Source organism: Natrix helvetica (genome assembly GCF_964273705.1).
Source record: "Natrix helvetica genome assembly, chromosome: 2".
In the NCBI taxonomy this organism is placed as follows: domain Eukaryota; kingdom Metazoa; phylum Chordata; class Lepidosauria; order Squamata; family Natricidae; genus Natrix; species Natrix helvetica.
The window spans coordinates 14,021,832-14,037,129 of NC_138552.1; the positions used below are offsets into that span (position 1 = coordinate 14,021,832).

Consider the following 15,298-nt stretch of genomic DNA (forward strand, 5'->3'; position numbering starts at 1 on the left):
CAAGTGGTGCCGCAAATATTTTGGGATTGCAAAAGGCAGCTTTATTTGGAACAACTTACCATACATCCTGCAATAATGCCTTTAACACCATCAAACAACAATATCTGCCACTCTCAAGTCCTTCCCGGACTCAGGTGGATAAAAATGTCAAAGCTAGTCTGAATATCTGGCTGACTGTGAAATGAACTATAATAATAAGAGATTACTGGGTTGAGGTGCTAATTATAGCTCTTTTATGAAGTAAATCACAATTGACTGGGTTCCCACAATACGGTAAGCCATATATTACATTTTTCAAACCCTGGTTGAATTCAAGCCTGGATAAACACAAAATGCTAAACTGGCAAACTTTCTCTACTTAGAACAGCCAGCAGTGAGTTGCTCCAAATTGTTCTTCCTCAGCTGCATTCACTATATATTCGTCTTCCTGTGAAATGTTGAATATAAAACTTTTCCTGGTTTTTTTTTTTTAATCTGTAATATTTACCATAGTTTTCACAAGCTAGTGAGCACCCTGGGACAAAGTAGGTGTATCAAACTATACAGTGTAGTTTCTCTTTCAGGATTGTGATTGAATTTGACAAGAAAACACTTTTTGCAGGCCAATTTAGCAAAAATTATTTTGGTTTTCTGTCATTAACTGTAGATTATTCCTACAGCCCTATGAGATTACTACAGTCAGTATCAATTGTAAATGAAATAATTTAAACAATATACCTCCTCTTTAGGGAGGATGTTTAATGTGAAAATCAAGGCATATTTGAAAATGTATTATTGTGCCTCAGGGTGACTCAAAATCTGCACATTTTTTTGCTTATTGACAGCTCTTGAAAGCTTCAGGAGACGTTACAGAAGGCCCCTGAATGAAAAGTAATGTCCTGCTTGGTTAAAAAAAGGAACATCTGTTCTCCAGAAACAACTGTGTCATCTCTCCTAGCAAGTGGTAACTTTAAGAGTGGCCATGATTCCTTGAGTCACAGTTCAATCCAATACAAGGACAAATGGTATAGTTCTGCCTCTCAAGCTTTAGAGGCCTATATTCAAGATTTCAATCTCAGTCTTTCATCGCCGGACGTCAGAACTGGAAAAATTGAAGTTCTTCCGAGGGCTCCTGAAAACTTCACGTCCTCGAAGGACGATTTTGAGGCCAAGAGTGGTACGTGTGTACGTTTCCTTTTCAGTAATGTGTGTGAGGAGGAATCTACCCGTATTGGAGGTCACTCAGAAAATAACCTCCAATTGTCAAGCTAATATATATTTCTTATTCATTCAAGTATTTATTAAATGTATTTATTTATTAACTTTTTATGATACCCATCTTTATAATTAATTCACAAAAATTCCTTATACAAGTTTGGTGTTATTTGGATTCCCCCTGTTATGTGTATATGTGTGTGTGTGTGTGTGTGTGTGTATGTATATGTATGTATGTATGTATGTGTGTGTGTATATATATATATATATATATACACACAGAAAGAGGGAGTAGTGACCTTCCTCCCATATTTAGTCATACCAGGGGTTGTAACACAAATACATACCTATTTCCCTGGCTCAACTGATAAAGAAGAGAACCCGTGGCTTAGTGGTTAAGACTCTTGCCTAAGATATATACAGCCTGGGTTCTAATCCCAGTAAGGGTATGGCTAGCTGATGAGAGCTAATTAGCTCGAAATAGATCTATCCTAGTCTCCCTTTATTTATTTATCAGTACAATTACAACACAAATATAAAAAGGCAACAGTAATATATATATATATATATATATGGTTTTCTGCCTGCATGGTCTTTGTGATAAGCCGAAGGACAGAAAGAGGGAGTAGTGACCTTCCTCCCATATTTAGTCATAACAGGGGTTGTAACACAAATACATACCTATTTCCCTGGCTCAACTGATAAAGAAGAGAACCCATGGCTTAGTGGTTAAGACTCCTGCCTAAGATATATACAGCCTGGGTTCTAATCCCAGTAAGGGTATGGCTAGCTGATGAGAGCTAATTAGATCGAAATAGATCTATCCTAGTCTCCCTTTATTTATTTATCAGTACAATTACAACATTATATATATATATATATATATATATATATATATATATATATATATATATATATATATATATATATATATATATATATATATATATATATATATATATATATATATATATATATATATATATATATATATATATATATATTAGTGGGTTGGTGATACATTTCATGGGGAATATAAGTGAAAGTGAAGCCCATGTAGTGGATGACTTCAACTTCCTCCTCCTCTTATTCCTCCTTCTCTTCCTTCTCTTCTTTGCCTTGATTTTCTAGAAGTACAGTATGTAATGTTCATTGGATTCCCTATCCTGTAGTGCATTTGTGTTTTTTAGTATAAGTTGGGGATACGTTTTATGGAAGTTAGTAAATATAGTTGATATAATCAATTCATATTATTATGGTTAGCTATTATTATCATTACATTCATATATTGCCTGTATTTTGTAGAAATGAAAGTAATGTACATTGTGTCTTAGCTTCTTTTTTCCTCAAGAAACAACCCGGTGAGGGTGGTTGGGCTAAGAATGAGTCATTACTCCACTACCCCTTGTGGAAATGTGCCCACCAGGTTATCGAGCATTTCACCAGCCTCGGGCCCAGGGAAGGGGCGGTGGGGTAGCAGTGATTATCCGGGAAGACTTAGAGCCAAGAGAGTTCACCGTGCCGCAGACATCCGGGTGTGAGTCCCTCGTCGTGAGATGGGGCCCAGGGAGGCAGTTGGGCCTGCTGATAGTATACCTGGCTCCTCGCTATACGTCAGCGGCCCTGCCCGAACTCCTTGAGCTGATCTCATCGGTGGCGGTTGAGACCCCCAAACTTTTAGTGATGGGGGATTTTAACCTGCCGTCGATGGGAGAAGCGTCTGAGGGGGTGCGGGAGTTCATGGCTTCCATGACAGCCATGGACCTGACCCAGTTAATTCAGGGCCCTACTCACGAGGGAGGCCACACCCTGGACCTGGTTTTTGTCTCTGGCCAGTGGACGAGTGATCTGGGAATAGGGGATCTAGACATTATTCCCCTGTCATGGTCGGATCACTCACTTCTCCGGCTGGACTTCCCTGGTGCTACCCCCCGCCGCGAGGAGGCGGAACTGGAAGGTATTAGATGGTTCCGCCCCAAGCGCCTGATGGAACCAGATAGGTTCCAGACGGAACTTGGGCCACCTCCTGTGGACCTGACCCGCCCCCGGGTGGAGGACCTGGTAGACGCATGGAATAGTGCGACTACCGGGGCCCTAGACCGGGTGGCGCCTTTGCGGCCTCTCCTGCGGCGACGAACCACCCTGGCACCTTGGTTTACCGAGGAGCTAAGGGTGATGAAACGCCACAAGAGACGCCTAGAGAGTCGTTGGAGATCCTCCCGTTCCGAATTTGACCGAGCACAGGTACGAGCATATTTGAAGACGTACCTCGTGGCATTAAGAGCGGCCAAACGTCAACATTGTGCCACTCTTATTGCGTCTGCAGATAACCGCCCTGCCGCCCTCTTTCGGGTGACCCGCTCCCTCTTGTTAGAGAGACCACGGGAAGCCCCATTACAGGGCAGAGCAGAGGAGTTTGGGAAATATCTACAGGACAAAGTCGCTCAAATCCGGACGGGATGGGCCCCTTTCAGTGGTCCAGTAGAGACGCCCGTGGCGAGTCTTGAGGGACCGCTTTGGGAGGAGTTCGACTCGGTTGCCATCGAGGATTTGGACAGGTTGCGTGGACGTCTGCGACCCACCACATGTTTATTGGACCCGTGTCCCTCCTGGCTTGTACTGGCATCCTGGGAGGTTACGCGCGACTGGCTCCTGGGCCTGGTGAACGCCTCGTTGGGTGAGGGGTCCCTACCGGCCGCCTTGAAAGAGGCGGTGGTGAGGCCCCTGCTCAAGAAGCCTTCCCTGGACCCAACGGACCTAGTCAATTATCGTCCAGTCTCCAACCTTCCTTTTTTAGCGAAGGTTGTAGAGAGTGTGGTGGTACAGCAGTTCCCTCGTCACCTGGAGGAAAATGATTATCTAGACCCGCGCCAGTCCGGCTTCCGACCCGGGCACAGCACGGAGACGGCCTTGGTCGCATTGGTTGATGATCTCTGGAGGGCCAGAGATAGGGGTTGTTCCTCTATCCTGGTCCTATTAGATCTCTCGGCGGCGTTCGATACCATCGACCATGGTATCCTGTTGCACCGGCTAGAGGGGCTGGGAGTCAGGGGCACCGTTTTACGGTGGTTTGGCTCCTACCTCTCTGATCGGACGCAACGTGTGTTGGCAGGGGAGCAGAGTTCGACCCGGAGGCCACTCACATGTGGAGTGCCACAGGGATCGGTGCTCTCGCCTCTCCTGTTCAACACATATATGAAACCGCTGGGCGAGATCATCCGTGGTTTTGGGGTGGGATATCATCTGTATGCTGATGATACTCAGCTATACATTTCCACCCCGAACCACCCCAATGAGGCCGTCGAAATGATGTCCCGGTGTCTGGAGGCCGTACGGGTCTGGATGGATGGCGACCGACTAAAACTCAACCCTTCCAAGACGGAGTGGCTGTGGCTTCCGGCCTCCCGGTTCAACCAGGTGCTTCCATCTCTGGCCATTGGGGGCGTCCAACTAGCCCCCATGGAACAGGTGCGCAATTTGGGCGTCCTCCTAGATGCCCGGCTGTCCATGGATGACCATGTAACAGCCGTGGCAAGGGGGGCGTTCCATCAGGTCCGCCTGATGCGCCAATTGCGCCCCTTATTGGACCGGGATGCCCTACGCACAGTCACCCATGCGCTAGTGACGTCTCGCCTGGATTACTGCAATGCTCTCTACATGGGGCTTCCCTTGAGATGCACTCGGAGACTACAGTTGGTCCAGAACGCGGCCGCGCGGGTGATTATGGGGAGGACTAGATACTCCCCTGTAACACCTCTCCTGCGCGAGCTGCACTGGCTTCCTGTGGTCTACCGAGTGCGTTTCAAGGTTTTGATTATGATCTTTAAAGCGCTTCATGGCATAGGGCCTAGTTACATGCAGGATCGCATCCTGCCCCACACATCCCTACGACCAATTCGCTCACACAGAGAGGGACTTCTCCGGGTGCCGTCCGCCAAACAGTGCCGGGGGGCGACACCCAGGAGCAGAGCCTTCTCTATGATGGGCCCAGCCCTGTGGAATGACCTCCCCCGTGACATCAGGATTACTTCCGATCTCCGCTCCTTCCGTGTACAGCTGAAGACCCACCTCTTTCAATTATCTGGCCTGGCTCAATCGTAATTTCTCTTATTCCTCCTAACTGTTTTTTAAATTGTCTTTTAAACGTTAAATTCTTAATTGCATATTGGGTGCTTACAATTGGGGTATTTTAATGCTGATTTTTAACTGTCTATATGATGTAATTTGTTACCTCCTCCGTGTCCGTGTCCGTGTATGTGTATGTGTGTTTTGTATGTATGTATGTCTATGTGTTTTTATACATCTTCTATGTTTTATATGCTCCATTGTACGCCGCCCCGAGTCCTACTTGGAAAGGGAGCGGCTAATAAATTCAAATTATTATTATTATTATTATTATTACCTCAAAGTCATCCAGCCTGCAATATAACTTGAAATGCTGGACACTAATTTGTCTTTGCATATTTATGTTATGTTAATTATGTGATGAAACAGTCAAAATAGTGTATTTATATTCAGGTAGGACAGGTAAAAGAATTTGACAAAAAACATATGTCTATCAAGAAAACGTAGGACTTCAGTTAGCAGCAGCCGATGGCTGATGAATCACCATGATATCCTAAAATGATCCCTGTAGGTTCCCGAAACCAGTTTTAATAGCTGTCCCAAACATTGGAACATCAGCAAATCTCCCAAGATTTCAACATTATCATATGAAATTTTAGATTGAGATAATGAAGATCTTCAAAATTTCAGATTTTAAAGAATGTGGTGCCCAGACCATCATTTGATAGCACTCATGGTCTGAAAAAATAGCTCATTTCTTGATGAAAAAATGTCTTTTAATCTCTAGAAATGAGTCTCAACATTAGAAGGAAAAGATGGTATAGAACAGCGATGGCGAACCTTTTTTGGCTCGTGTGCCATAAGTAGGGGGAGCGCAGGGGGGTCGTGCGAGGGCATGCCACACCCATAATGTAATGCGTGATCCCCCCAGCATGCATGCGCGCATGGCGGGCGCAACCCCCCCATTTTTGCATCTTTTTTTTGCTCTCCCCAGGCTCCAGAGGCTTTATAGGAGCCTGGGGGTGTGAAAACAGCCTCCCCCGCCCTACGGAGGCTTCAGGAGCTTCCCTGAAGCCTCCGGAGCCCAAAACACCGGCCCTACGGGCAAACTGAACTTCGGGAACAGACTTCCGGTTTGCTCGTAGGGCTGGTTTAAGCCCTCCGGAGTCTTCAGAGGTGACTTCCGGTTTGTGCGTTGGGTTGTTTTTCGTCCTCCAGAGCCTTCAGTGAAGCCTCCGGAAGGCCCCTGAATGCTCCGGAGGGCTTAAACCGGCCCTACGAGCAAGCCAGAAGTCCGTTCCCGAACCTCCGGTTTGCCCGTAGGCCTTTTTTTTTTTTTTTTTTGCGCTCCGGAGGCTTTAGGGAAGCTCCTGAAGCCTCTGGGGGGTGTTTTTGCCCTCCCCAGGCTCCTATAAAGCCTCTGGACCCTGGGGAGAGCAAAAAAAAGCATGCAAAAAATGGGGTGTCGCGCATTGCGGCACGCTTGCCATAGGTTCGCCATCCTGGGTATAGAATGTTCTGTTGGCTTGGCTGACAAGAATTATTACGTAACTTTTGAAATATTTCCTTTCTTGGAACCTGTAGATTAAGTCAAACTATGTCTCTTCTTGTTTTAGAAAATGTCAAGCAGCATACACTTCTGGGAAGAAGAATTGTTTGTGAGCCAGATATAGTTAGTCTGACTACAGATGATCTTTTAGCATTTCCTGCAGATGGTTCCCCCTCTTTCAGGATTTCTAGGTCTTTAGCTCAGAGAAGCAATGTGAACAGGAGGTCCTGGATGACATCTGCTTCTTGTTCTCATCACTGCACTTCATCCGTCCACGATAAAAAAAGAGAAGATTCTTCGAAAAATTCCTTGCTTCCTTCCTCATCCCATGAAGGTAGCAGAAAAAAGGGTACACGGTATAAATTTCAAAAGCATCATTCTCTGCTGCCTGGAAATGACCAGCTTGCGAGCCGAGAGACCGTGCTTCATAAGAATTATCCAAGATGGCTGACAAGCCATAAAACTGAGTTGAGCATTTCAGACCTAAGCAGTATTCCTGAATCCAAATATCCCATCTGGCTGAAGAATCACAATCTCTTATTGGATCCAAGTAATGAAAATTCTACACAGACCTCCCATGCGTCTTTGCAAGATAATCAGGAGTTGGTGGAGTTTCAAAATATTAAAAGACATAATGAAGTCGTGAGCCTAAATCACGAGTGTGATGCCCAATCAAATCGCCCAAAAGAATCTCCAAGTGCCTGTTTTCTATTTCAGGGCTTTAGAGAGCACAAGGATCCGCTTATAGGTAACCCATAATAGCATTTATTTTGATGTCAGATTTCGTCAACTTTTGGGAATGTGGCACAGTAGCAGTTCAGTTCAGATACTGTGAAGAACCATGCTTTATTTAGCAGTGATTTAATGAGTAACATGCAATTGTTAATTTCAATTCCCAGAATTCTTCATGGGTTGGGGCCTGGTTAGGGATTTCTGGAAGTTGAAATCCATTGACCTTAAAATTGCCATGGCTGTGAATAGCAATAGCTCTTAGACTTACATACTGCCTCACAGTGCTTTATAACGCTCTCTTGTCAGCATATTTCCCCCAACAATCTGGGTCCTCATTTTACCGACCTCGGAAGGATGGATGGCTGAGCCCATCAGGATCGAACTGCTGGCAGTGAGCAGTGAATTAGCCTGCAATGCTACATTCTAACCAGAGGGGGAGGAAGGGAAGGGCAATAGCAATAACACTTAGACTTACATACCGCTTCATAGTGTTTTTACGGCCCTCTCTAAGCAGTTTACAGAGTCAGCCTCTTGCCCCGAACAATTTGGGTCCTCATTTTACCCACCTTGGAAGGATGGGTGGCTGAATCAAACTTGAGCCCCATCAGGATCAAACTCCAGGCTGACGGCAGAGTTTGCTTGCAATCCTGCATTCTAACCACTGTTCCCGAGGGCTCCTAACCTTGCTTTAGACACTCGTATTTATTTGAAAGAATATGCAACATGTATCTTATGCATGATATTGTGGCTCTAATTGTGACGTAATTATTTTAGATGACACAGAGAAACTGATTCAGAAAGCAAGGAGGGCTCTGGGACCTTCCGCTGAGCAATCAACCAGTCTCCTGAAAAATGATGGAAGTCCATGTACAGTGGATGTACTAGAAGCAGAAAGATTGTGGGATAATGTTCCAATTGGCTTGTGAGTATACGATATATATTCTTATATATTAAGTTTTTTTTAACGGATACACAGAGTGGGACTCTTCAGCAATAGCCTGAGGGATACCAGCTTCTTCAACCTACCTGAATGTGATAAAATGATGGTCTTTGTACAAGAAACCTGAGAAGACCCCTGCTAGACCCTTTTATCGCAATGTGAAGCCAGATTCTTCATGAATTTGTCCACTCCCCTTTGAAAGTCATCTCTTTCACCAGTGCATCTGTAGTTTTAACTGTATGCTCTCTATCTCTCCTGACTCGTCAACCACTTACCTTCACCAGCTGTCTCCAGATCATTGTATTGAGGAAGAAAGACAGAGTTCCAGATTCACTTCTCCTTAGTAGCTTGAGAAGCTATCAAATTGCAAGTGGGATCCACAGAACTCTTTCCTGCTATTATAACCGACCAGTCCCTGTTACTCACTCACTTGACACTGGCTCACTATCCCCCAAGGGACAAATATTTTTCCTTGAAGATTTTTGGCCCTTTTATATGTGCTCATAAACTGGTTATTCCTTTTGTGCTTAAGTACACTCTCCATGGGAGTCTCTGTTGCAGGACCATGCAATGCTTTTGAGAGGCCAAGGGTGACTTGAGTTATGGCCAGGAACTGTGTCAAACATGTGGGCAGGGCTGTGTTTGAGGAAGGCTGCTGTGTCTTTTCCTTGGAAATGTGATTTGTTTACTTTAGGAACATATGTTCTGCTCTCCACATTTAATGCAGAGGGAAATAGCTGTCAATATTCAAGGTCAGAAGACAACAAAAAGGGTCGGGAAATAGAGCTACTTCCCCATTGTTAGCCATTGACATTGAATACAGGTAGTCCTTGACTTACAAGCATTTGTTTAGTGACTATTTCAAGTTACAATGGCACTGAAAAAAGTGACATGACCAGTTTTCATATTTACGAGCTTTGCAGCATCCTGATGGTCACATGATCAAAATTCAGACACTTGGCAACCGGCTCATATGATTACCAGTATCCCAGGGTCATGTGATCCCCTTTTGCAACCTTCTGAGAAGCACAGTCAATGAGGAAGCCAGATTCACTTACCGTATTTTTCGGAGTATAAGACGCACCGGAGTATAAGACACACCAAGATTTTGAAGAGGCAATTTTTTTTTAAAGTGTTTGCACTCTGCAGACCTCCCCAAAACAGCCAATTTTTCGTGAAAATGGGCCCGTTTTTTGTCAAAAAAGGGCATGCATAGCTTTTAGGAGGCTTATAGAGTGCTCCTGGGGCTGGTGGGGAGGGGCAAAACGAGCAAAAAACGGCCCATTTTTCGCTCACTTCTGCCCTCCCCAGCCCCCAGGAGCACTCTGGAAGCCTCCTAAAGGCTATGCACGGCCATTTTGGTGATGGGGGTGGGGCTTTAGGAGGTCAAAAATGCTGTATTCAGTGTATAAGACGCACCCAGATTTTCACCCTCTTTTTTGAGGGAAAAAGATGTGTGTGATACTCTGAAAAATACGGTAATAACCAGGTTACTAACTTAACAACTGCACTGATTCGTTTAACAATTGTGGCAAGAAAGGTTGCAAAATGGGGAGAACTCACTGACCTGTCTTGCTTAGCAACATAAATTTTGGGCTCAAATATACACATATACACACACACACACATTTATTACACCACTCAGTTTGGAGATACAAAGGTTTCAGATAAGACACTAGAATAAGGATGTAATGAAAATAGTGCTTTTTCATCTATTTTCCCAATCTCTTTGTGATTGGATAGGTGTGGTAAATCCTCTTTTGAGTCAGGTTCAATTCTTGGTGGCTTCATGGAGAGGTCCATATAGTTTTCTCTTTCAACATTACAAAAGTTGTTTGATACTGCCTTATTCCAGGGTAGTTTTTTTCTACTTCCCTTTGGCCTCCCATGAAAATATTAAGCAGTTGGATTCCGTGTCACGGTTGACTGTTCTCTGATTCCAGGATGCAAATGTTCCCAACATTATGAGATGCATAACTACCTAGTTGAAGGAGCAATGCAAGTGGCACCTTCTCTATGTACTGTATGGCTGTGCAGATCCTTTCAGTCTCTTTTAGTGCCGTTCAGGTGAGCCCAGTAAATGCTTTGAAGCAGGGGTGGGTTCCGGAAGTCACTACTGCCAGTTTGCTTGTGGGTGCACCATGTGCGCATGCGCAGTGCAATAAATAATTTCTGTGCATGTGCAGTAGCAAAAAACAAGATGGCGGAACCTATGACGCTGCCCGGAGAACCAGTTTGGGGACGTGACAGGCCTGGATCACTGCCGGTTCCAGCAACTCAGGCCACCAAACCACTACCGGTTTTGCAGAACCGGTACAAACCCATCACTGTTTGCTTGTTTGTTTGTTTGTTTATTGGATTTATATGCCACCCTTCTCCCAAAGGACTCAGGGCGGCGTACAACATTAAAAAAAAAACACATTACAAAAGTTAAAAAGGAAATTAGATAGAGTATCCAAAAACAAACCCAATTAATATTAACAATAACATTTTAAAAATTAGATTAAAATTTATTTATTTTATTATTTATTTATTATTCGTATTTATAGACCGCCCCTTCTCCCGAAAGGGACTCGGGGCGGTGTACAGTCACTAAAATGCGTTATGAAATACATACATAAAACAGTTAAATAATTAAATACGTAGGTGGAGGAGGTTGCAAGACTGTATATAGAATAATAAATATAGTACATTAAAAGCTTATTAAAACCCCAAACCCAATTAAAATGAATAAATCCCCGGGAGGTAAAACTAAGAAAGTGCCAGGCCAGCTGATTGAAATAGGTGAGTCTTTAACTTTTGCCGGAAGGAACGGAGGTCGGTGGTAGTTCGAATGTCTGGGGGGAGGTCATTCCAGAGGGTTGGGCCCATCACAGAGACGGATCTACTCCTAGGTGTCGCCCGCTGGCATTGCCTAGCAGACGGCACCAGGAGGAGCCCCTCTCTGTGTGAGCGGATAGGTCGCAGGGACGTGTGTGGTAGGATGCGATCCTGCAGATACCTAGGTCCTATGCCATGGAGCGCTTTAAAGATGGTAATCAATACCTTGAAACGCACCCGAAAGGCCACAGGTAGCCAGTGCAGCTCGCGCAGGAGAGGTGTTACGTGGGAGTAACGAGTACTTCCCATAATAACCCGCGCGGCTGCGTTCTGAACTAGCTGCAGTCTCCGGATGCGTCCCAAGGGAAGCCCCATGTAGAGGGCATTGCAGTAGTCCAGGCGAGACGTCACCAGCGCATGAGTGACCGTGCGCAGGGCACTCCGGTCCAGTAGGGGGCACAATTGGCGCACCAGGCGAACCTGGTGGAACGCCCCCCTTGCCACGGCTGCCACATGGTCCTCCATTGACAGCCGGGCATCGAGGAGGACGCCCAAATTGCACGCCCGCTCCACAGGGGACAGCTGTTCGCCCCCTATGGCCAGCGATGGGGTCAGCTGGCTGAACCGAGGCGCCGGTACCCACAGCCACTCAGTCTTGGAGGGGTTGAGTTTGAGTCTGTTGTCCCCCATCCAGACCCCGACGGCTTCCAAACACCGGGACATCACTTCGACAGCCTCGTTGGGGTGGTTTGGGGTTGAAATATACAGCTGAGTATCATCAGCGTAAAGGTGGTACTCAACCCCAAAACCACGGATGATCTCGCCCAGCGGCTTCACATATGCATTGAACAGGAGAGGCGAGAGGACCGACCCCTGTGGCACCCCACAAGTGAGTGGCCTCAGGGACGACCTCTGCCCCCCTGTCAACACACATTGCTTCCGGTCGGAGAGGTAGGAGCCGAACCACCGCAAAACGGTGCCTCCGACTCCCATCCCCTCCAACCGGCGCAATAGGATACCATGGTCGATGGTATCAAAAGCCGCCGAGAGATCTAATAGGACCAGGATAGAGGAACAACCCCTATCTCTGGCCCTCCAGAGATCATCAACCAACGCGACCAAGGCTGTCTCAGTGCTGTGCCCGGGTCGGAAGCCGGACTGGCGTGGGTCTAGATAGTCGGATTCGTCTAGGTGTCGTGGAAATTGCTGCGCCACCACATTCTCAACAACCTTCGCCACGAAGGGGAGGTTGGAGACTGGACGATAATTAGCTAGCTCCATTGGGTCGAGCGAAGGTCTCTTGAGCAAGGGTCTCACCACCGCCTCTTTCAAGGCGGTAGGTAAGTATCCCTCACCCAATGAGGCGTTCACCAGGCCCAGGAGCCAGCCTCGTGTCACCTCCCAGGCTGCCAGTACCAGCCAGGAGGGGCACGGGTCCGTTAAACATGTGGTAGGTCGCAGCCGTCCACGCAACCTGTCCAAATCCTTGGGGGCAACAGAGTCAAACTCCTCCCAGAATGGTCTCTCAAGACTCGCTGTTGGCAGCTCGTCTGGTCCACTGACGGAGGCCCACCCGCTCCGGATCTGATCGATTTTGTCCTGAAGATATTCTCCAAACTCCTCTGCTCTACCCTGTAAGGGTGTCTCCCGCGCCCCCTGCGATAAAAGGGAGCGGGTCACCCTAAACAGGGCGGCAGGGCGGTTATCCGCGGACGCAATAAGAGCAGCACAATGTCTACGTTTGGCCGCTCTTATTGCCACAAGGTAAGTCCGCAAATAGGCTCTTACCTGTGTTCGGTCAGATTCGGAGCGTGAGGACCTCCACCTGCTCTCTAGATGTCTCCTGTGACGCTTCATCACCCTAAGCTCCTCAGTAAACCAAGGAGCCCGGGTGGGTCGATGCCGCAGGAGAGGTCGCAAAGGCGCAACCCGGCCCAAGGCCCCAGTCGTCGCCCTATTCCAGGCGGTCACCAGGTCCTCGGAGCGGGAGCGGGACAAGGCTACAGGAATTGGCCCAAGCTCTGTCTGGAATCTATCAGATTCCATCAGGTGCCTGGGGCGGTACCAGTTTATAGAGTCTGGTTCCGCCTCCTCGCAGTGGGGGATAGCGCCAGGGAAGTCCAGCCGGAGGGATGAGTGGTCTGACCATGACAGGGGCGTGATGACTAAATCCCCTATTCCCAGATCACTCGTCCACTGTTCAGATACAAAAATGAGGTCCAGTGTGTGGCCCCCTTCGTGAGTGGGGCCCTGCACTAATTGGGTCAGGTCCATGGCCGTCATGGAAGCCATGAACTCCCGAGCCACCTCGGAAGCCGCTCCCGTTGACGGCAAGTTGAAGTCCCCCATGACCAAAAGTCTGGGAGTCTCAACTGCCGTCGCTGAGATTAGCTCGAGGAGCTCGGGCAGGGCTGCTGATGCATAGCGAGGAGCCAAGTATACAATCAGCAAGCCCCACTGCCTCCCTGGGCCCCAGTTCACACCAAGGGACTCACACCCGGGTATCTGAGGGACAGTGAACTCCCTCGGCTCTAAACATTCCCGCATAACCACCGCCACCCCTCCACCCTTACCCAGGGCCCGAGGCTGATGGAATGCACGGAAACCCGGTGGGCACATTTCCACGAGGGGTAAACCACCCTCGTGGCCCAACCAGGTCTCCGTTATCCCTGCAAGGTCTAGCTCCCCCTCTGAGATCAACTCATTAATGAGGGGGGCCTTGTTGGTGACAGACCTTGCGTTGCAAAGCATCAGCCGCAGGCCCTGGCTCTGTAGGACCTGTCCACCTAGACTGCAGGGGTTGGTGCAAGCGACCGGGCGTAACCAACAGCCGCGGTCTCCCAACCGACCTTGGGATCTTATCCTGTCCTCGCATCCCCTCCTCCCCGCGACCGTTGTAATAGGACAACCCTCTGCTTTAGTGACCTTTATATTCCCCCCCTCCACCGCATCCCCGTCCTTCCTGGACTCACCTGTCTGTCCGGCTCTGGCCCTCCTCCCGGTCTGATTAACCCTCCCCCCCACCCTGGGACCCCCTAAAAAAGATAAAAAACATTTTACTAAAAATCCCCTTAGCTTCCGGTTCCTGCACCTCTCGGGGTCCACGAACCCGTCCTCGAGGCGGGCCCTTGAAAGAGCCAAGGGCCAAGCCTGCGAGAGAGGGGCCTCCCGCAGGCGGAGCAAGTCTAACCTCGAATACGTTATTAAAAGTCCCAATAGGGTAAGGTACTGATAAAACAAAGTTGATAGGTCATAGCCGGCAGGGCTAGGGTCTCAATGAAGGACCAGAGTCTTAAAGTCTAGATGGTAGATAATAGTAAGTAATGTCTGGATGGTAACTTCAGAGGAAGATGGTAAGTAATAGGTGGTAAATAGATGGTAAATAATGTCTAGATGGTAACTAGATGGTAACTTCAGAGGGAGGGGGGAAAATGGGAGGTAGTCAAGTGTCGCAAATGGTGGGGAGAGGCAAAGATGGTAAATGGGAGAAAGATGGTTCAAATGGCCCCAGGTGAATAGAAATTCCTTAATGGGTGGGGGGGGCCTTCTTGTCCTGATTGGTTTAGGCTGGGCAGCTGCTCAGACCTGTCCATGGCTCCAAGTGCCTGCTCAGGCTGCTCAAGCCTGTCCATATCCCCAAGCCATGATCTCCAGTGGCCTCCAGGCTCCAAATCATCCCCAGCCATAATTCCAGAGCCTCACCGATGTCTTTGGTGCCTCTCCGGTGCTCTCCGGCACTCCGTTGCTCCTTCCTTGTTCCTCCCTGTGCCCCAGATGCTGGTAATGACCCTCCCGTGCCTCCGGTAGCTCTCTGGGGGCTCTCCGGGGTTCCTTCCCTTTGTTCCTTTCTCTTTTTGCTTTTCGGCTTTTCGGCTTTTTTAAATTTGCCGGCGTCAGCGCTGCCCGCGCAGCCGCACTGCGCCGTCGCCATGTTCACAGGCTTCTTCCCAGCCGATTGCCGCTTACAATCTTCAACTCCTTCCTGCTCTCCGATCTTC

The 15,298-nt window shown here is 47.7% G+C and overlaps 1 protein-coding gene across 5 annotated transcripts in view; it reads left to right on the forward strand.

The window, feature by feature from the left end:
- LOC309386542 (lung adenoma susceptibility protein 2) overlaps positions 1-15,298 on the forward strand; it is a 34,997-nt gene that overhangs the window by 1,996 nt on the left and 17,703 nt on the right. For all 5 annotated transcript variants that reach the window (XM_081942037.1, XM_081942035.1, XM_081942038.1 and 2 more), the window contains exons 2-4: positions 825-1,156; positions 6,876-7,556; positions 8,315-8,462. In XM_081942037.1, the coding sequence (XP_081798163.1) occupies positions 874-1,156; positions 6,876-7,556; positions 8,315-8,462 (1,112 nt within the window). In that variant the 5' untranslated portion in view covers positions 825-873. The remainder of the gene's footprint in view (positions 1-824; positions 1,157-6,875; positions 7,557-8,314; positions 8,463-15,298) is intronic.